This window comes from Diprion similis, chromosome 13 (assembly GCF_021155765.1).
Source record: "Diprion similis isolate iyDipSimi1 chromosome 13, iyDipSimi1.1, whole genome shotgun sequence".
In the NCBI taxonomy this organism is placed as follows: Eukaryota; Metazoa; Arthropoda; class Insecta; order Hymenoptera; family Diprionidae; genus Diprion; species Diprion similis.
Window position 1 is genome coordinate 5,897,291 of NC_060117.1, and position 20,448 is coordinate 5,917,738.

Sequence of the window (20,448 nt, forward strand, 5' to 3'; positions counted from 1 at the left end):
AAATCCATTAATGAATTTTAATTCAATGCAAAAATGAAGACGGTGCCTAAAAAATACGAAACCGTGATCGCGATTTCTTATTTTTTATGCCATTTCTTTATTGTTGCGTAAAACCCAAATGTATTGAAGCATTTTGTAATTATTTGTGAAATACCACCGTTACCATGCTCTTTTTTTCCATCGCGAGCTGATAGACGAATAGCCAAAATAGACAAACATACCGAGAGATTATCTTGAAAGTTCGCAGTCAGTCACCGCCAAGATATTCGTCTGTTTCTCGCAGGCTGACTTTCCCCCCTCAAAAAAAAAAAAAAAAAAACAAAAAAAAAACAGTCGTCGTCGTCGATACAATCATTTTACGGCATTTCACAGTTCAAAATTGAAAAGAGATTGGCCAGCCTGCTAAAAATAGACGAAAACCTTGGGGTTGGTGGTGACTGACTGCGAACTTTCAAGATAATCGGTACAACGCAGTCGGTAAGAAGTGACTATAGCAACCCCTTAACACGTTCGAAAACCGCGGAGAGGCGGCACCGTGTCGTGTGGATTCTATAACGGTAAACGGATTAATATCTGTTTACATACACAAGATGACACGGTTCGTCGAGAAATAAAAGCAGCTGAGAATCAGGGATTAGGTAAGGAGCCGCATATCGTATCATCCAAAGGCTGAGGGAGCAGTTTTGACGCGTGTCAGACGACTCATGTCGTAAATTAGTATCGTAGTGCATCGAAAGCGTATAAAGGAAAAGAAGGAGAGAAGTTACACATGAGCAGAGTGTTCAATGGAAGAACAATGAAGGATCGGCAGAGGGAGAGATTCCTAGTTAAAAACGAGCGTAAAATGTTCCGGACATGTCACGCAGCGATATGACTAGAAATCGAAACAGTTGAGCTTGAGAGGCGACGACGAACAGCTGATTCACAATTCACAGAGATTGCGGTGGTTCGTGATTGTACTAACTATAATAAGTGCAGGACTATAGAGTCAACTACACACGCCTGTCAGCGAATCAGCAATAAAGTAAGCAGCTAAGTATAACGATACGGAGGCGGAGGAGGTGTGTACACCTATGTAGGTCCGTCTGTGCAGTCTTATTTTTTGTTGTTGTTCTTGTTGTTGTTAATTTTGTAACAGAAGTGTTATATGGAAAATCCGAGACACCAGTCGAGATATAACCATGGTTTCGCCGTCGGTTTGCAACCCTTTACCCTACGTATTGAACAGGCAGATACACGATCACTTCAATTTCACCAAACGTCTCGTCAACGCCAGGCTTGGCTGCTCCGAGAATTTGTTTAGAAAAGATCTTCAGTCGCATTACGGTTGCGTTAATGCGATCGAATTTTCCAAAGAAGGAGAATTACTTGTCTCCGGTAAGCTTGTTACTATACATACCTACATATATCATCTATGTATCTTATCTTACAAGAAAAGTTTTCTCTATTATTTCAATCCATTTTCTTATCTCGTTCACAAACCTTTGCCCTATTCATTGTAACATCATACGTATCATCTTGTACGAATTGAACTATGAAAAATCTTCTTTTCTTTTTTTTTTCTTTCTTTTTTTTTTTTTTTTTTTTACTCTTCCCCCATTAGCTTCTTTCTTTTTCAACTATAAACATCCGATGAAAATAAATATATATATATATATATATATCCGATAGTATAAAACATGTAGGTAGTTTCTTTTCTTGAAATTATAGGCGATACTAAAGTATCAAATACATCTTTCTTTTTTACCTCGTCGTCGTTGCGTTGAAAACTGCCTCCCCCTTCCCCACCGTCGCCCCTCAATCCTCAATAATTCTGAAACGCATATTTGTTCTAATATTTTTATAATACATGAGGGGAAAATAGATAGACTGCAGAAAATTTTAAAGTTTTGCCATTTTACTTGTTGGATGTTAAATTGCAATGAAAAAAATATGGAATTCGTTGAATTTAGGCTGATATTATCATTTCTTTGTCGTACAGTCTTTCCCTCTTTTTCTTTTAAATTCTCAAGCAGAACGATTCTTTGCTTTTGCAAATTTTTACTTTTTTTACTTTTCAATTATCACGTTCGGTCGATCGATTCAAGGCAAGCATTAGATTTTTATTTAACTCTGCTGTAACTGTGTAATTGCAACGTAATATTCAACGACGCATATATCTCGAAATAAGAATTCGTACAGAATTTGGAAAAATTTTGTTGTTAATGTAAGAAAAAAATTCATTTTGTAATTGGAAAATTTTGTTCGTTTAGCCAATGAATTTCATGATGATAAATAATTCATGTTGGACGGTTCGTTTTCAACAAATTTCCACAAACTTTTGAATTATTTCTTTTTTCCCCCCTTCGATCATACCTAAAAGTACCGTTAGAAAAATACTTTTTTAAACATACTTCGGATTGCAAATATTGTCAAGATAATAATATCATATATTATTTGCGTTAAGTTGATAAGAATTTACTTGAGTTACCGCAAAAAACTGTCATTATTATTATTATTATTATCCTTGTTTTCTTTTACAGCGGTATCAAGAATTTAGTACTAGCAATAAAATTCTAACATAATATTATTCAAAAAACAAGAAAAATTTAATAGAAAAAGTGGCATTTTACATCAATTCAATTATAATGTCTATACGAGATTAAACTTTTCCTGTCCCAACAATTTATGACTATAAAATTCGTTATTTCAATTATCGTTAGTCCGAAGGATGGCAAAAAAAAAAAAGATATTTTATTATTCATGTATTTGGCAATTTCTGAAAATTTCAAATCAGATTAAAAAATTCTAACGAAATTAAGGTAAACTGAAAATTCTGTCACCTTAAGAAATATTTTTTTTTTTTTTGGTTTCACATCTGAGCAAGCGATTAAAAACTTTATAGATTATTCGGATTTGTGTCTCATATCATTCTGTAGATTTATGGAAGAATATCAATGCTGGTAGATAATTATAAAACTTTTACTCGCATCGAATGTTAATTATTATTATACATCTTTTATAACAAATATTTGGCTTGTAATTATTCACAGGTGGCGATGACAGAAGGGTTTTATTATGGCAGGTTGAACAAGCGATTCAGGGTGTTGGAAAACCGGCAGTTATGAAAGCTCAACATGCCAGTAATATATTCTGCCTGGGATACGACAGCACAAAAGCGAAAATATTTTCAGCTGGAAACGACGACCAAGTCATTGTTCACGACTTGAAAACGTGAGAAAATATTAGCACTGTAACACGTTACGCTAAAGAAATGTAAAAGAAAATCGTATTTATTGAAATTGAATCTATTTCCCATTTTTGCTTCGCTTTGCACAATTTTTCACGCTCAGAAAAAATGGTATTTATTTCTAAAGAAATTTCCCACGCACTTTGCTGTCTGACTATTATATTATTGATGATGTAATTATTTCTACATTACAGCGGAGACCCGCTGAATTATTTTCTTCACGAAAAGCCGGTGTACGGCTTATCGATTCATCCGCACAACGACAATGTCTTCTCAAGCGCATGCGACGACGGGAGAGTGCTCATATACGATATCAGAGATTCTTCGTCTACGGAAACCTTTTGTCTTGCTCAGTACAAGTCGGCTTTTCATTCTGTTATGTTCAATCCGTCAGAGCCAAGAATGCTTGCCACCGCAAATGCCAAGGAAGGTGTTAGTATGTGGGATGTTCGAAAGCCTCTAGAGTGAGTAAAATTTTATTGAATCAGGTCGCAACGTTCGGAGAATAGCATCTGATCCAATCCTGAATCTTTTCGTGCTTTGTCTTTGCAAAGAGTATATCTCAGAAACGATTTCATAAAACCTGAGATCATTTCAATTATTTATAAGACGAGTGAAAGTTCCTAGATTTGTTTCCAACTCACTGAATATCTCTTCTTTTCAATGCATGAATTCATTTCAGAGCTGTATTACGATATGGCGCCGAAGGTACGTCGCAAAGCTGTATGAACGTAAGGTATAACGCTGCTGGTACAAAATTGTTGGCTTTGAGAAGGCGACTTCCTCCGGTATTGTACGCCGTCGAATCTCCGGCAAATCTTTGCCAGTTCGATCATCCTGGCTATTACAACAGCTGCACAATGAAGTCTTGCTGTTTTGCCGGTGACGACGACCAGTACGTCCTCTCTGGTAGGAATATTCACAAAGATCAGTTCGTGCTTCTCAACCATTTCTAAGCTCTGGAATTTTTTTCGCTTAAGGAGGGGGGGTAAGGGTTTCAGCTTAAAAAAAAACACTTTTTTTGTGAATTTTTTTTGAAATTATGGATTGAGTAAATTCATTGAAACCTTTTGTACATTATTAAGCATACTTTCAACAATATTCTGTAATTTTTTCATGCAGAAATATTGCAAAACAAGCCGGTGACAGAGCTTGCCCCAGAACGTCTTAGATAAAAAACCATCTGCGGTGTTCACTATATGTCGGTCGGAAATTAACTGAAATCAAACTCCATTAAAATTTAGTCAAAGTATTATCAAATCCTCCCCACAACGTTCTACGATTATTTTTTTTTTCATTTATAAATTTTTCGTGGCCATCTAAAGTGTAAACTGCTATTTTCCACGAAAAATTCCGCCATTTCGTGGGTAGGTAACCCCCTTAATGTTAAAAAAAAATTTTAGCTAAACGTTGGGGGGAGGTATTTTATGTGTAGAAAATGTGTACCAAGTTTGGAATGAATTGGTCAAGTAGTTTGTAAATGGCAGTGAACACGGACTTTGAAAAAGTAGTTTTGAGAAAAACGCGTTTAAAGTCTATTGAGCTAAAAAAGTGAAGAAAAAACGCTCTGCCACCGGCTTGTTTTGCAATATTTCTACATGAAAAAATTACAGAATATTGTTGAAAGTATGCTTAATAATGTACAAAAGGTTTCAATAAATTTGCAAAATCCATACTTTCAAAAAAAATTCACGAAAAAAGTGTTTTTTTTTTTTTTTTTTTACGCTGAAACCCCCCCCCCAAATTGACAAATACCAAACTCGCACGAAAGAAACTGCATTGCTAAACCTATTGTCAAGTATCTGTATCAATGATATCTGAATTATTTTCTCAAGTTGATCACTTTCATTTATTAAATTTTTTTATCCCTTATATCAACGTTACAGGATCAGATGACTTCAACCTGTATATGTGGAAAATTCCAATGGATAATGAGAAATGGGTAGACTCTGCACATATGGTTCTCCGTGGACACAGATCCATTGTAAATCAAGTTCGTTTTAATCAGTCCAGTTGTATCCTTGCCTCCTCGGGTGTTGAAAAGATTATAAAAATTTGGAGCCCGTTTCCACTTGGCAATGGTTGTCTTGGTGGTTTGAAGGTAATTCATTATTCTATTGACCATGAATTTTTCAGTTTATTCATATTGATAATCAGTATTTTTTCACAATTAGCCTGCATATGACTATTCTGTACTGTAAAAATCATTATCTTCCACACTTCCTTTGCAGACCGTAGTTTTCCTATCTGACAGGCCTATCTTGATTGACTAATTAAACCATAGTGCCAAACGTACGTCAAGAGCCTCTTTTTCTGCGACGCGGAATATTTGTGCAATTTTTTTCCTCCTAATGCTAATTTTGTTTTTTTTTTTACCATTTCTTTAATCTACTTTAACTAACTGGAAAAATATTACATCGTCTGAAGAGGGATGCTGGAAAGCAGGAGAGACAACGTAAAGTCTTCACACATGATGAATATGTTAGTCTGGTACTGCGTAGTGGTCAATTCATGACCCACGATTACAGTCATCAGTCAACTCGCGAAGATCCTCGTATGATGGCCTTCTTCGATTCCCTTGTTCAAAGAGAAATAGAGGGTTGGAACTCTGAGGATGCCCCACCTGGTCCCCAGACCCCGAGTGACTCGGAACACAATCCGACGATAGGACGCACATACAACGGCAGTGATTCTGATGGTAAATTTTGACGACAGATTACTGTTGGTACTCGAGAGGGTATAGTTTATATAAATAGACGGCTGAAAAAGTGGAAAAATTCATATTTCGACAAGCAATTACTCAATTCGATTGGATTTTATTTTATTCAAAAGTATGTAAAACGAGCTTGCAATGTTTTGCAATGTCTGTGATATCTGAAAAACGGCTTAACCGGTTTACTTGAAATGTGAATGTTGTAATTTCGATATTACTTATACCTTAAATAACGCCAAAGTTTTAGCGAGAATGAAAATTTTTTCGCAGACTCGACTGCCTCAGACCGCCAGCTGATGCTGAGCATATTGGGCTCTGCGATCGGTTCTCGCAGTTTGACAAGTGGTGGCGTGGTACCTGAAAGACCTTCGGAATCACCGAATCGTATTACACAGTTGATAGCAAACAGAAGAGAGAAGCTCATGAGGTTAGCAGCCCTGGAAGGTGGAGCGACTGTAAATGCCTCGACGAACACTGTAAATCATCTAGACTCAGTTACGGACAGTGATAAAGATGATAGTAAAACAAAGTGTAAGTCTAAGAGCAAATCGAAAGGTGCTAAAGTAAAACATGGAAGAATATCGAGAATCAAATTTCGGGTCAAGAGGAAATTACCAATAAAGAAAGAGGATAGTGACACGCACAGCGATGTTCAACCGTTGGACGCAGAACAGCCCAGCACAAGCTCCGGTGTTGTTTCACGGAGATCAAGATACGCAGCGAGATCTATCGGCAATGACAAAGATTCGACTACCAGCAGCGAAGACGAACGACCTGCGGAGAAGTGTAGAAAACAAAAAACTGACTCGGATTGTTCGACCAAACTTCACAGACTGAAAAAGTGGCGACGTAAAAACGTGAAACATGAAATATCGGCGGAAAACCACGCTAGGCAATTAAGAACAGACAATGATACGGAGAAAGAAGTAGTTCCTAAGTCTCAAACAGATATTGTAAATAACACGAGCGTGCGTAGAACACGAGCGGAACAATCGGTAACGCCGCACAAAAGGAGGTCGAAAATTCCTCCAACTCCGGATAGCGGAATTTCGGGAGTCTCAACGGTCGAAAAATCGCTGGAGGAAGTTCGAAAGGCGTGGCTCGGCGGTGACAGTTCTGATCATGAACAAAAAAAGAGAAATTTGGAATGTTTTAGAAAAAAAGTTGACATTGCACGACAAAGTTATCGACATCGGTGTAACCCGTACACAGAATTTCCTGGTAACAGTAGTGATTCGTCTGATTAAATGGATCTTTGTCACCCGTTTCCTCTTGTACATATTGAATCTGTGATTCCCTAAAATATATATTTTTATAATATTAAGTTTGATGGCTCCGAATTTTTGAGCAAAATGATTGTTTTTTTTTTTCTTTCTCGTATTTCTTTTTCTAAACGCATTTGCAATATTATAAGCCTTTTTATTCGTAACTGTGTCATCGCATCCATTTGATAGGTGTATATTATTATAAACGTGATTCGTGCATACTAATTATTCGGTTTGGTAGCGAAAAGTACGTCGAAATTCTTTAAATATATATCAAGGCTATTACCGATAGCTGTGAACGAAGTCGAGGAATTCTTTTAGCTCAATACAAATATGTACGTACAATCGTCACTCTTTGTATTAACTCAATTCTAATACTTGTAACTTTGGAATGAGAATAAATTGTGATTTAACAGGGCTCAGCTTTCTCACTTATAGTGCTTATATTTTCTAATTTTAAAAAATTTATTTCTCGCGTTATTTCGTTAAACTGTACAAAACAAGGATTAACGAAAGTGAAAGGTTTCTGCAAAAACTTTCGTTAAAATAGATTATGAACGTTTTTGCTGAGTGAAAAGAAGAGATATTACCGACAAAGTGGTAAAAACAATTTGAGTGATACATCAAAAAGCCACTCAAATTTGCATTTGCGATCCTAAAAAGCTTTTCTGGATTACAATAAAGCGATAGAAATGTGGCTGTTTTTTAATGGAACACTACACCTGTCTTACGTTTTTTTAGTAATTGAAATATTATTCGCGATATGTTTTTTGGTTCGGAATTACATGGTTAACGAAAAAGTTAGAAATTTTGATTATTTTTCTGAAGAAAAAAACCTTTTCCAATATTTTTTTGAATTTGAGTTTATGTCGGTTTAAGTTTTGCAATTTTGTCTTCATGACGTCAGAGCCTGATTGTCGGCGCCATTTTATCACCACATAACCTAAGTTTTTAATTTTTATGAGGGAAAATCGTAATTCTTGGGCTTTCAAACCACTCGTGTCACATAAATTAATTAATCATAATCAATAATATATCTGTTTTATTATTCAAACGAAAAAAATACGGCCAACTGTCAGCCTGGTTGCATTAGTTCGATTTTCTCCCACCAGATGTCGCATTTGCAAAGTGACAATCCCAATAGTAACCCTTCGCAAAACTGACTAGAATTGAAGCAAAATCGTCGTACGTAGCCATCTCTGCGGAATTATTTGTAGAAATGAAAATTTTTTCAACCGAATACTGAGAATAGCAAGAATTAGTTAAAGGACTGCGGATCCTTTCTATCCCTAAAATTTTAACGATATTCGAAAACAGTAAACGTCATACGAATACAAAGTTATGAGAAAGCAGAATACCCAAGAATCGTCTTTCAAATTCTGCGTACGTTTGCGAATTTTGAACAGTCGATTTAACAAAATGATTTACGGAAATTTAACGTTTGAAAAATTTACAATTTATGGCAATGGTCGTACATAGTACAGTGTGAAATCATTGCCACATTTATAAATGAGCCGCAATACCAGGATACCGCCACTTCCTGTGGTTTTTACTTCTGTTGAAGAATATATTACTTAATAGTCACAGCTAACATAAGAAAACTGTAAGATAACAATAATATTTCATAGGATTTCTTAGTCACTGTTCGACCTGCGCCAGTACAAGATGATTCCTTCGGGGAGATTTTACCGTTTCGGTTGTACTTTGGCAAACGTTTTGACGCTCATTGTGGCCCATCAATTTGACGTGGATAACGCGATATTGTACGAGAACCCGACTACTGTTACTAATAATTCCCGGACAAGTTATTTCGGGTATACCGTAGCTCTTTGGAACCGAAATTCCCAACCGTGGCTTTTCATCGGAGCACCCAGAGCCAGTTCATCGCTCTATAAAACAACCGGCGAGACAGGAACTGTATTTAAATGTCATATTGGTAAACAATGCATGGAATGGCCTATAGACAAGCAAGAAGACAAATCCCAGCAGCCTCAGAAGGGTTCTTGGCTGGGGGGTGCAATGATCGTCCAAAATAATAAACGTCCATCTCTTTGGGTACGTTAGTCTTTCATTTCCATATAAAGTTTTATTACCTTTTTTCTTCAATTCTCACCGGACACTGTATCACTTACGGATTCGATTTTTGGACAACATGAGAAATTACTAAAATCCCTCAAATCTGGTGTCTGAAGCTTTTTTACTGTTTTATCATTCGACTCGGAAAAATCATGTTGAGTGATTTATAAAGAAAAAAAAAAAAAAAAAAAAAACCCACTAACGAATATTGAAATAAACATTTTCAAATTAAAAATAGGAATTGTTCTGTGAAATATAAAAAAAATGTATCGCCATTTATTGCCATTTATCGTCGGTTTCAAATAGTGTTGATGAATTTGGAAATTCCATGTATATTACACATATTTATGCTGTGGACAAAGATTTCCTCCAATTTTCCGCGTAAGCTTGTACCATCCATATATTTATCGAAATTCTCATAGTATCGCGATGCAAAAATATTGTTGTGACATTTTTACTAATTAATTATCAATTGGTAAATACACTCCGATATTTTTATTTTGCATCTCAAATAATTATACAGAATTTTAACTCAAGTTGACTTCAATGAACTATCTGCTGTGGTGGTACTCTCGCAATAATTGAACATAATTGGAAAAAAATGAAATAAAACCTAGAGTAAGAAACGATTGTGATTCAGTTGAGAAAATATAGAATTAGGATGGATGGAAAATTTAAGGACCGGGAAATATTAATCCCGTTTATTATTGCGAATTCGTTACTTTTATGTCGGATCAACAAATACACAAACGTAATAGAATTGGATTGAATTTGCTTCAATTTCAGCGCTCACGAGTGTTATCAGATTTCTTTCGGTTTACCGCGATGCAGTGCTTCGCACAACTTGCGGTATGGCAGGAAAAATTGCAATATCCCAGACCTTGTTTTACTTCCGCCTAAGGTTTAAGTTCCATAAATGACCGCCAGGCGCAGAAGAGAGTTTGGTTCTCCCGCCTTAGAAACAAAAATGGTATTGTAGATAAGACATCCAACTGTCATTTGTTTATCGGATAATGGAGGTTGGATGAGGGGCATAAAATTGAGGAAATGTATGGGCATTTCCTATATGTATTGCTTAATGCTTTAACTGCCCGAGGACAGTACATAAAACAGAATGTTTAAAGTTTTTCAGCAACAGAGAAATAATTGCGTTTCAAGTGTTTTTGATTCTTCATCTTGTGGAATTCCTTTTAAGCGGCTGTTTGACAGTCAGTCTTTACCGACCGAGGAAAATGTCACTTGTTTTAAATGACATGAACATTAACGGCGCACTCGTCACTCGGCGAAATAATACCGGTTGTCAAATTGCTGTAACTCAATGAAAAATTGTCGAAAAAATCATTTATGGAGGCATTTTGAAGGTTGAAACTTCATCTTCAAGATGGTTCTTGAAAATTCTTCTTATGGCCATTTTTGACCTCGTGGGGTAGGGTTGAGTGCCCGGATTGCGAAACGCCAGAAAAAAACAAGTTTTTCAAAGTTCTTTACTGGGCGTTCAAAAAATTGCAGAGAACTTACCAGATAAACATTTTGTAGCCTGAAATCTCCTCTTCAAAACATTTGCCGTACATTTGTCGCGCGATTTTTTTTCACAACTATAGTGATTAAAATCTTCAGTTGTGAGAATCGTAAAAATAAAAGTTTTATTAATAAACTTTTGCGAATGAACATTCTTTTAAACTTTGGATGGCTTCGTAATTGTACTCTCCAAAAATCGAAAAATCATTACCTGCGTTCTCTTATACTGATATTTTAATTCAATGGTACGTAAACATCATTTTTGCTTGTCTTCCGTAATTAATGAATTTACAAATTTTTTTTTTTTTTTTTTCAATTTCAATTGTGAATTTACTAATATCTCTGTCTACTTCATCGAAATACCGGTGGTTGCCTATGAAGTAAAATAAGAAATATTTAGGACAAGATCGATGTTTCACCGTAAACTATGATCAAACAATAATTTTTATCACTCTGCAAGTAAAAGAACATTTTGATTACACAATTTAGAACTGGTAGAATGTAAAAAAAAAAATTCCTTTGTAAATTTCTTTGTAATTTTTTTTTTTTAAATGCTCTACTGTTGACATTCTGATGTCATTGATTCGTAGGCTATGATATGATAGTTGAAAACTAGCGACGTTTTACTCATTCGATAAAAATTGACTGTACAGCATCCTCTTAAGAAGTATACAAAGAATTTAACATGGAAGATATTTTTTATTTTTAATTCCGTAATAATTGATAATTTGTGTTCAGGTATGTGCCCCAAACTGGATGGATTATTCCAATAATGATGTGTCCAGTGTGCCTATGCACGGCAGGTGTTATCGGGTCTCGGCCGATAAAATAAACAGTCAAGAGCCACAAGGATTGAGTATCGAGCTACTTAATAATCCCTTAAATACTTATATCGACCCAAAAGGTCGGTCATTTAATTTTCACCGGCTGGCTCAATGTGGTTTCTCCTTAAATATCGCTCATAGTAAGTCGTCGCATAGACTTATCTCCGGCTGTCCAGGGGTGTACGGTGCGCATGGAACATCAGTAATTCAGGAGAATAACAAACTCGCCTTTATTGTTCTACAAGCTAAAGGTGACCTCGGTGGATCTTCTGATCAATTTGGTATGATTTCCCCCAAAAAAATTTTAAAATAACACACATTTTTTTCACGTGTCAAAGAGAAAAAAACGATCAAGTTATTCTTGGCATATGAAAAAGTGTTTTTCATCAACATGAGCAGTGCTGCATGCGAGAAACAATTAAAGCATGCAAATATATTTGCATACAGTTGAAGACTCTCTCATCGGTACATTACATACAGTCCGACCCCTGTCTAAACACTCCCAAATGAAGAGAGAGAGACAAGCGAAGCAACTCGACGTGGGGAAAAGCGCGTAATGGGGGGGGGGGGGGGGGGGGGTAAAGATTCTCAGAAAAATTCTGACCCTTGCGGGCCTAGGCGCGCTTATTCCGGGGTCTGACTGTACTTTACATTTCCGCATTGACAGAAAATTTGACATCACATACAATTTATGAAATGTTTAGGATATGCGGTAACATCGGGTAAATATTTTGGTGATGGAGAGCATATTGACGCACGTGGCGGACCAAGGGGTAGCAGAATGCTTGGCCAGGTCCGTCTATTTCAATTTCCCTCGAAGGCCGACGAAAATGACAAACCACGTGAGGATATACAAATAGACGGGACGCAAATTGGCGAATATTTTGGTGCCGCGCTGGCTTCTTGCGATATTGATGCTGACGGTAAAGATGATTTGTTGGTTGGCGCTCCACACTGGTCGACAAATATTAAGGAACTCGGACGAATCTATATATACAGAGAAGGTTACGGGACGGTAAGAGTTTTGGAAGATTGTAGTACAGTGGAGGTAGCTACAGAGAAAACTGCAGCCGAAGTGATCAGAGAGCGAGATATATACGCGGAATACTCCGTCTCTGTCACTCTGCATTTGATTGGCTGAGAGGAAACGCATTGATGAATCAGGTGTAGAGCAAGAGAAACAAGTTATAACGGGAATATACCTTTCTCTCTCACTCTTCTGCCACACCTTCTGTTCATGCGAAGCTACCTTCAGTAGTATGTGATTCGAGAGTAGTACCTAACCTCAAACATACACTTACACGAACAAGAATGGAAAACAGATGATTTGGTTATATTTTCAGAACATGAGAAATTATGGATTCAAAAAGCGGGAGCACATCGCTGGGAAAATTGACGGAGGAAGATACGGCACCACAATTACTTGTCTTGGAGACATAAATCATGACGGCTTTGCAGATGTCGCTGTCGGCGCTCCGTACAGCGAAAATGGAATCGTTGATATATACTATGGTAGCAAAAACGGACTGGACTTGAATCACAAGCGTACAATCACCGGCCCTGAGAACACTAAAGGGTTTGGTTTTTCGATCTCGGAGGCAGTTGACATCGATAATAACGGATACGTCGACATTGCGATCGGAGCTTATTTGTCTGGTCACGTGATGTTGGTTCGATCGAACCGCATTGTGAACCTGAACGTTAAGTTGTCCAGCAATGTGACAAGGACCTCCGGTCTGAGACAACGTGCTCAGTTCCTTTCATTGACAGTATGTTCCTGGTATGAAGGTGCAAATAAATCCCAAAATATCAGTGAGTTTCACACTTTTCCATAGCACCAATTGTTTGTGTATGACAAACTTTTGTTGCTTTATAGAGCTTAGATTAGAAATCTTGCAAAAAATCGTCAGACTCGATTCTCAGTATATGTAGGGTCGTTCAATTATTTTATTATTCGAACGGTTCATTGACAAGCAATTAAGGTGCTTATAAAGAAGCTTTTTCAAAATTTGGAAAAAAATTTTACAGATTGGTTACCACCCACAGAAATTGGCCAAATTTTCACAGTTACACTGGATGGATCGAACTATCCGGTATGATGCCACTCAGGGGTGATGAAACACGCATTTTGAGCCCAATCCCATGAGATTTGATGGTGAAATGACGAAATGGCGGCTAATTTGGTTTTCGATTACGAAGTACACCGAAATCTCATTTTGGTGACATTTCTTACCGACCTTTCGTGCCTGCCGGTAATTTTTTACCGACGTTACACGCATTCATTACCGCCATGCGCGTAATGTCGCTAACAAATGTAGCCAAAATGAGATTTCGGTGTTCTTCATAATCAAAAACCAGATCAGCTGCCATTTTGTCATTTCACCATCAAATCTCATGGGTCTGGGCTCAGAATGTGTGTTTCATCACCGCCGAGTGGCATCATACCGGATAGTTCAATCCATTCAGTGCAACTGTGAATATTTGGCCAATTTCTGTGAGTGGTAACCAATCTGTAAAATTTTTTCCAAAATTTTGAAAAAGTAAAAAGCCGCTCCACTTTTTGCCAAAATAAGGCATTAACTGCCCAAGTTACACTCTGATCGCTTGAGCGGTATAGGAGTTTCGCATCCCCGCGTTTTCGAGGTGTACAACGGGTCTTTATAAGTACCTTAATTGGAATTTGAGTAATCGATTGATCGATAGACAACCACCCTATCTTCAGAAATCCGAGGACATAAATTTCTGGAAAGTCTGTTATAAACAGGTACATATACGTACTTGGGTGCGAAAGGAAGATACTTCGCTGATCGTTATAATAACTAACTTTTCTCTTTCATTTACGATTATTATTATTATTGTTATTATTATTGTTATTATTTTTATCAATTCTTGTCCATAGCCGTGACTACGGAGCTAAAGATCGATGATGAGTATCAAAGAGCAACATTTTCCGATAAAACAATTGACAGTATAAACAAAACAGTATACAAGTTTGATACTATCCTGAAAGCTGACCAAAAATGGTGCAACAATTATATAGTAAATATAATCAAAGTGAGTACAAACAACTTCGTTGAATGATTGTTAACTCGACGACACGGTACAGCTTGCCGTTAGGCTTATCAATGCTCCAATGTATGCAATTGCGTTTTTATAATTTGAATAATAGAGCGAGAATAATTGGGAAATTTTTTTTTCATCCGAACTAACGATGCATTCATTGTCGCATAACTAACTTGTAGCTATAATATTTACAAACTCATTAAAATCTGCGTGTATAAATTTATAGAAGCCGGACTATTTCCTCTATCCGTTGAAATTCTCGGTGAGACAGAATTTGACAAAACATGAAAGTCAGACTGGGCTGTTGAAGGTGAGAAAAAATGGTGCCTTCACGAGTAAAGATAATTTCTGTGAATCTTGCGCTGTAATGAACGAGTTCCAAGAACCACCTGAGGACCACTTGGAAGTACCATTTGCACTTGAATGCAACAACAGAGAATTTTGTTCATCAAGTTTGTCGATCAATGTGGTGACCAATTGGAACGATACAAAACCTTACGTGATTGGTTCCTCGGAAGTGATTGAATTGGACGTAACCGTAAAAAATGACGGCGAACGAGCATATTTCACCAAGGTGAACATCTCTATGCCAAGTTGCATTCAACTTCATAATTCCGGACCATTGATATGCGAAGAAGTAGAAAATGTTCACGAAATTCGCAAGGTTACTTGTAACATCTCCGATTCTCTGGACCACGATGAAACGGTGAGTAATTGAATCGAACTTCCGGTACGCGTACTTTCAACGCTGGAAAACTGATATCTACGGTTTGAAAGAGACAGAAATTGTTGTTCATACCATTCCGTAGAAATTCTCGATATAAAATTATGAATATCTACGAGGAAGAATGAAAATATTATTCTCAAATCACCGTTAGATGTCGCATTTCTCTCACGAGAGAAACTTACCCGAATACTAGTTAATTCCTTAGCTGTTTGAAATGGCTTTACACTCGTAGACTCTTCTCATTCCTCGAGTATAGTCTCGACGGATTTAGGAAATTTGTCGAATATTTTAAACTCACATTAACTCGTGAGATGAGTCCTGTGAAGAACAAACATTAGTTGTTTCTATAATTCAGGACCCTTACAACCTTCTATAAAATATTATATCTATTTCAACGTTTAATTTACGAAAACGATCATGAAAAGATAAGAAATCGAACGAAATATTTTATTCAAAAACTCTTCTGCGGAGTTCGAAAATCTCCAAGACATTGCAGAAGTATCTAAGTCGTGAGCATAAAATCGATAATAATTCATAGTAGGAGCAAACTAGTAACAGCTCGGACCAACTATTGGTAAACTACTGAACCTGTTGTGCCAATTATGTCAACCCTGGATGTATAAAATTTGTAGCAATCTGTAAAAGTAAGCTTGGACGCAGCCATGATGCCAACTGATCTCGACAAGATAACTCTGAACGCAACAGCAGTAACGTTCAGTAACGATACGAAATTGGGAAACTACACCGCTAGTCTGTCGATATCATGTGTCGTCAAAGCAGCAATCGGAATAGCAGGGTAAGCAATTGCTTCATATAGGCAGATGGGGTAGATTCCACGTCAATTCGACTGAGGTCTGACCTTCATCATTTGAAGAGCTCTGGGGACTACAGGAGAGTTTAAACAATTTGAATGCTTTCCAGAGTATTCCATAAAAAATAGGGGACCCAATCCAAGAGGGTGGGGGTAAGACCCTAGTCGAATTGATGTGCCTCATAGACAAATTTCTGAATCATCGCTGACAAAGTTATTTGTTATACTATCCTTTTGCAATTCGTTAGGGCATCGGAAGAGACTTTGTACCCTTACACGTTGAGCGGACCGGCGGAAGATTTGCCGAATATAAGGTTCCGACACACCTTCGGAATAAGGAACGACGAAATTACTCCGATAGAACAAGCGTTGGTCAGCGTTTCTGTTCCAACACATTGGGTTGCGAGTGGTAACGAAGACGTCGAAATTGTCAGACTGAATGAAACGAGGGGTGGAATTTCGAAACCGGGGGAAGATATGGACACCAAAATCCTGTTACAAGTTACGGATGTTGAGGCCTTGAGCAGCAATGCGATTATGATGAGCGAATGGCTTCCCGACAAGGAATCGTCGAAAACAGAGACCGATTTCGCAAAGGTTAACGGACAAGTATTCGCGGCTTCTGCCGAAAACAGAACCCTCTTCATGAATTGTACCAATCCGGCGTTCAAGTGCACAACGGTCAGTTTCGAGTTGGGACCATTGAAGCAGTCCACAGCCACACTCGATCTTGTCCTCGACATATTCTTCTCTAACATTAAACGTAAGTTAACTCGGTGTTTGGTGCGGTGACGAAGATATAGGGTGCATTTCGAAACTAGGTTGGTAGGGCTTAAAACTCCTTAGGACAGAGGTAGCGCTACTCGCGAACTCTGCACCGCAAAATAGATAACCTAAAAAAAATAGGATCGTCTATTCCAAATTAGCTTCCAGTGCTGTCGACCATCTTTTATCTCTTTTGCGCTGCTGAGTTCGTGAGTAGTTCTGACTCTGTCCTAGGGAGTTTTTAACGGTACCAACCTAGTTTCGGAACGCAACTTTTGTCGATCGCTGAATCGACGATTGTTCATTTATCCCTGATTATCGATATGTGATGAATTTGTAGTGAATTATAACGTAACTGGAAAAGTTCATAACTAATTGTTCAGTTCAATTGGGATTTTTTCTCTGCAAAAGTATGTAAATGGAGCGTCACCACATTTTTTTAACCAATTAGTAGGAAGCGTGGAGGCCAGATATAAGGAGAACGATCGTAATGTATAAGAAACAACCGGAAATAAAACCAAAACGCCTATGTCGACCGTTCTTCTTATATCTATGCTCCGTGGTAGGAAGCATTGTTATTGACATTAACAACAGCCATTTTTCTCGATGACATGTTTTGCGCTGTCCGCGTTATTTCGAAATCGGCTGAACTGATTTACCCCAAATGGGTAACGGTGACTGTTTGAAGTTGAAATTCGATTTTCCCTACAATTCTGGTGTCATTTTTATTCAATAATCGAGAAAAATATGCTAACCGAGCAAAAGTAGGGTCCTAGTAAAGAGGGTACACTATTCCAAAACACTGTCTCTAAATTTGAAGTAAATCGCTTGAGCCGTTTTTGAGATATCGTCGGCAACGTGAAATATCTCATCGATTAAAATGGTTCCTATAGATTGAATATTACACAAAAAGTATATTACATGACAAAGCAAACTCGGTCTTTTTCGGCCAATCGTAGGTTTTCAATATGAGTCATAGTCGAGCACAAACAAATTCTTTATATAACAAGAATATGTAACACGTTTCTTCACGATGCGCGAAATTGAGGTTAGAGTCACGTAACATCAAATTTGTTCGCTACAGCGCATGCGCGCAGTACATAAAATAGCACTTTTAACTCGTAGAATTTAAAAGTAGTCCTTTCAGTACTCCACGCATGCGCATTTGCAGACTCACTCTACCGTCATAGAAAAGGATACTTTATGTACGGAAAACACGCATGAAAAAACGCGTAAAACATACTCGTGTTATATAAACGTAATTAAAGCTTAAGGCCCCGCTGACCTGGCATGTCATATATATATTTCGTGACGTCAGAAGCGGGGAAATTAGGTGAAAACGCCTATACGAATCCTGCGATAACGAGAGTATGAATCTTACTCGGAAATATCTTAAATCGTAGCTTGAATAATAGTGTACGTGTGAATCTCAGTCACTTTTCAGGCAAATAGCTGATAATGTTTATAATAAAGAATGATGAAGTGAATAAAATCACGCGACAACAAACATGGCCGATCGGAGCTACCGCATGTTGAATATTCACTGATTGCACTGTTCCACAATTTCTTTCACCCTCGCCAGGGAGATTCACACGTACAAAAGCACACACGTTATCCGGGAAAACTTATACTATCAGTTATTTTTTTGTAAACATGGCTCGATTCGTATACGCGTTTTTCATGTGACAGCAGCCCGTTTATGGTCCACAAGAAGTATGTTTCGATCTGTAACTGACATCATTGGTTGGATCTAACAGAACAAGCCAATGAAATCAGCGGCCTTAGTTCACCGTTCAACGTTCAGAGGCGCTGCACGTATTTATGACGTCACGATTTGATATTTTCAAGTCAGGTCAGCGGCACCTTAATTCGTATACATATTTTCGAACAAAAGAAATCCTAATCGAATTGAATTATCGAAATTCACTTACTTTTTTAGCAGTTTATTCGTATACCGTAAACCCTCTGGAATTACTCATTCTCGTTTTCAGCCGACATAATCGGAAAGAAGGATATTATATTCTTTGTGACAAATGCCAGTACAAAAATCCTACAACCAAATACTCGGTTGATTGCCAATATGAATCCGGTTTCGATGATGGTTGCCACAAAGTTCGTTGGATCACCGCAAGATCAACATGTAGCTGCGTGGGTTATAGTAACGTCGAGTTCTGTGGGACTAATACTTCTGGTATTACTTGTCCTTGCACTCGTAAAGCTTGGATTTTTCAAGAGAACTAAGAAAACGAAACTCGAAGCTTTGAAGCGACAGAGTGGCGTAAGTATTAGTTTTACAGATGCATGTCTATACATATATAACAATATTATAAATTTGCAATATAAAGGTTCAGATATGCTTTTCCAAGCCCTGAAGACTTTATTATAAAGAATTGGGTAATCCTGTGGTTTTTTCACCCGAATTCACTTTGGCTGAATGGAATTGAAACATCGTATACCTACTAAAAAATTTATCACCTTTCTAGAAACATCCACTGACGTTGTCGTCAACAATGATTAAAGTTTTGACCATTATTTTCAGGCGTGTCCCAAACTTGTTTTAGAAACTACATCGTCAACAGAAGTTTTGGACAAGCCGTATTACATAAGTAATTAATTATGATAAACTTAAGTATCTTATGCAATTAACCCCATTTAAGTCTAATTATTTACTGAAACTGCAAAACTAATCAGTTAATTGGTATTCAGCTTAGAATGGTTTTGCGATTTGGCAAAAAAGAAAAACTAATAAGTCAATGTTCTCTTTAATAAAAAAATTTCTTACAATTATTCGAATTGATAAGCTAGTCTGGAAACCAAATGATCCGCAAGCGATTAATTGAAACTATCGATTGATCGACTGATAGCTAATACTATCGATTGAAATTTCTGGTTGATCTGTCGATCGTCTATATTATTTATTGTGTCTAGAAATTTAATTTAAGTCACTCATTCGTATGAAAGAATAATATAAAAAACGTAGAAGATCATGCAAGGAAAACTTTCTTCCATAATTAACAATATGTATAACAAACAATATGTATAAGCGTTGAAGTTATTTCCAACAAGTGATTTAAGGTATGATCTTTGTGTATTGAAAAAAAAAACCTTCAAATAATTTAATCAATTACAATCATGGTAGGCATCATTTTTTCTCAGCCAAGACAAAAAATATACGTTCCAATTAGTCTTTAGTCTACTATGATATATTACAAAACATATCAAATCGGAGAGATCGAACTGAGATACTTCATGTAATCACTTCACTACTCGGGTAATTCTCGATACATCGTACTGGGAAAATCCGGTAACTGATTATTGTAAAATAAATTCTTTATACAATATCTTGATAATTAAGATTTCTTTTCTAAAACTGATTTTTATTTACGTTTAAATTTCTCCGTTCACATTGCGAGCGTATTCATTCAGGGTTCAATTTTGCTTTTAGTACCTTTGCTTC

The 20,448-nt window shown here is 37.1% G+C and overlaps 2 protein-coding genes across 2 annotated transcripts; both read left to right on the plus strand.

Moving 5' to 3' along the window:
- The first annotated feature begins 746 nt into the window (after positions 1–746).
- Positions 747–7,625, plus strand: LOC124413904 (DDB1- and CUL4-associated factor 5). Its single transcript, XM_046894704.1, has 8 exons — positions 747–1,024; positions 1,139–1,377; positions 3,033–3,213; positions 3,424–3,693; positions 3,912–4,138; positions 5,116–5,330; positions 5,657–5,927; positions 6,213–7,625. Exons 2-8 carry the CDS (start codon positions 1,182–1,184, stop codon positions 7,187–7,189), a joined length of 2,337 nt encoding a protein of 778 aa, XP_046750660.1. The 5' UTR covers positions 747–1,024; positions 1,139–1,181; the 3' UTR covers positions 7,190–7,625.
- A 1,213-nt stretch (positions 7,626–8,838) lies between these two features.
- Positions 8,839–19,692, plus strand: LOC124414146 (integrin alpha-9-like). The gene is made up of 10 exons (XM_046895092.1): positions 8,839–9,262; positions 11,540–11,906; positions 12,330–12,667; positions 12,969–13,437; positions 14,525–14,679; positions 14,915–15,394; positions 16,048–16,211; positions 16,475–16,989; positions 18,983–19,269; positions 19,531–19,692. Exons 1-10 carry the CDS (start codon positions 8,873–8,875, stop codon positions 19,603–19,605), a joined length of 3,240 nt encoding a protein of 1,079 aa, XP_046751048.1. The 5' UTR covers positions 8,839–8,872; the 3' UTR covers positions 19,606–19,692.
- Positions 19,693–20,448: the final 756 nt, after the last annotated feature.

Bases quoted from the DNA above. Each gene is read 5' to 3' on its own strand.
- LOC124413904 (XM_046894704.1), top strand. From the start codon at position 1,182: ATGGTTTCGCCGTCGGTTTGCAACCCTTTACCCTACGTATTGAACAGG. The intron at 3,694-3,911 runs GTGAGTAAAATT...AATTCATTTCAG, and splicing joins GATGTTCGAAAGCCTCTAGA to AGCTGTATTACGATATGGCG. The intron at 5,331-5,656 runs GTAATTCATTAT...CATCGTCTGAAG, and splicing joins GTTGTCTTGGTGGTTTGAAG to AGGGATGCTGGAAAGCAGGA.
- LOC124414146 (XM_046895092.1), top strand. From the start codon at position 8,873: ATGATTCCTTCGGGGAGATTTTACCGTTTCGGTTGTACTTTGGCAAAC. The intron at 16,990-18,982 runs GTAAGTTAACTC...TCTCGTTTTCAG, and splicing joins ATTCTTCTCTAACATTAAAC to CCGACATAATCGGAAAGAAG. The intron at 19,270-19,530 runs GTAAGTATTAGT...CATTATTTTCAG, and splicing joins CTTTGAAGCGACAGAGTGGC to GCGTGTCCCAAACTTGTTTT.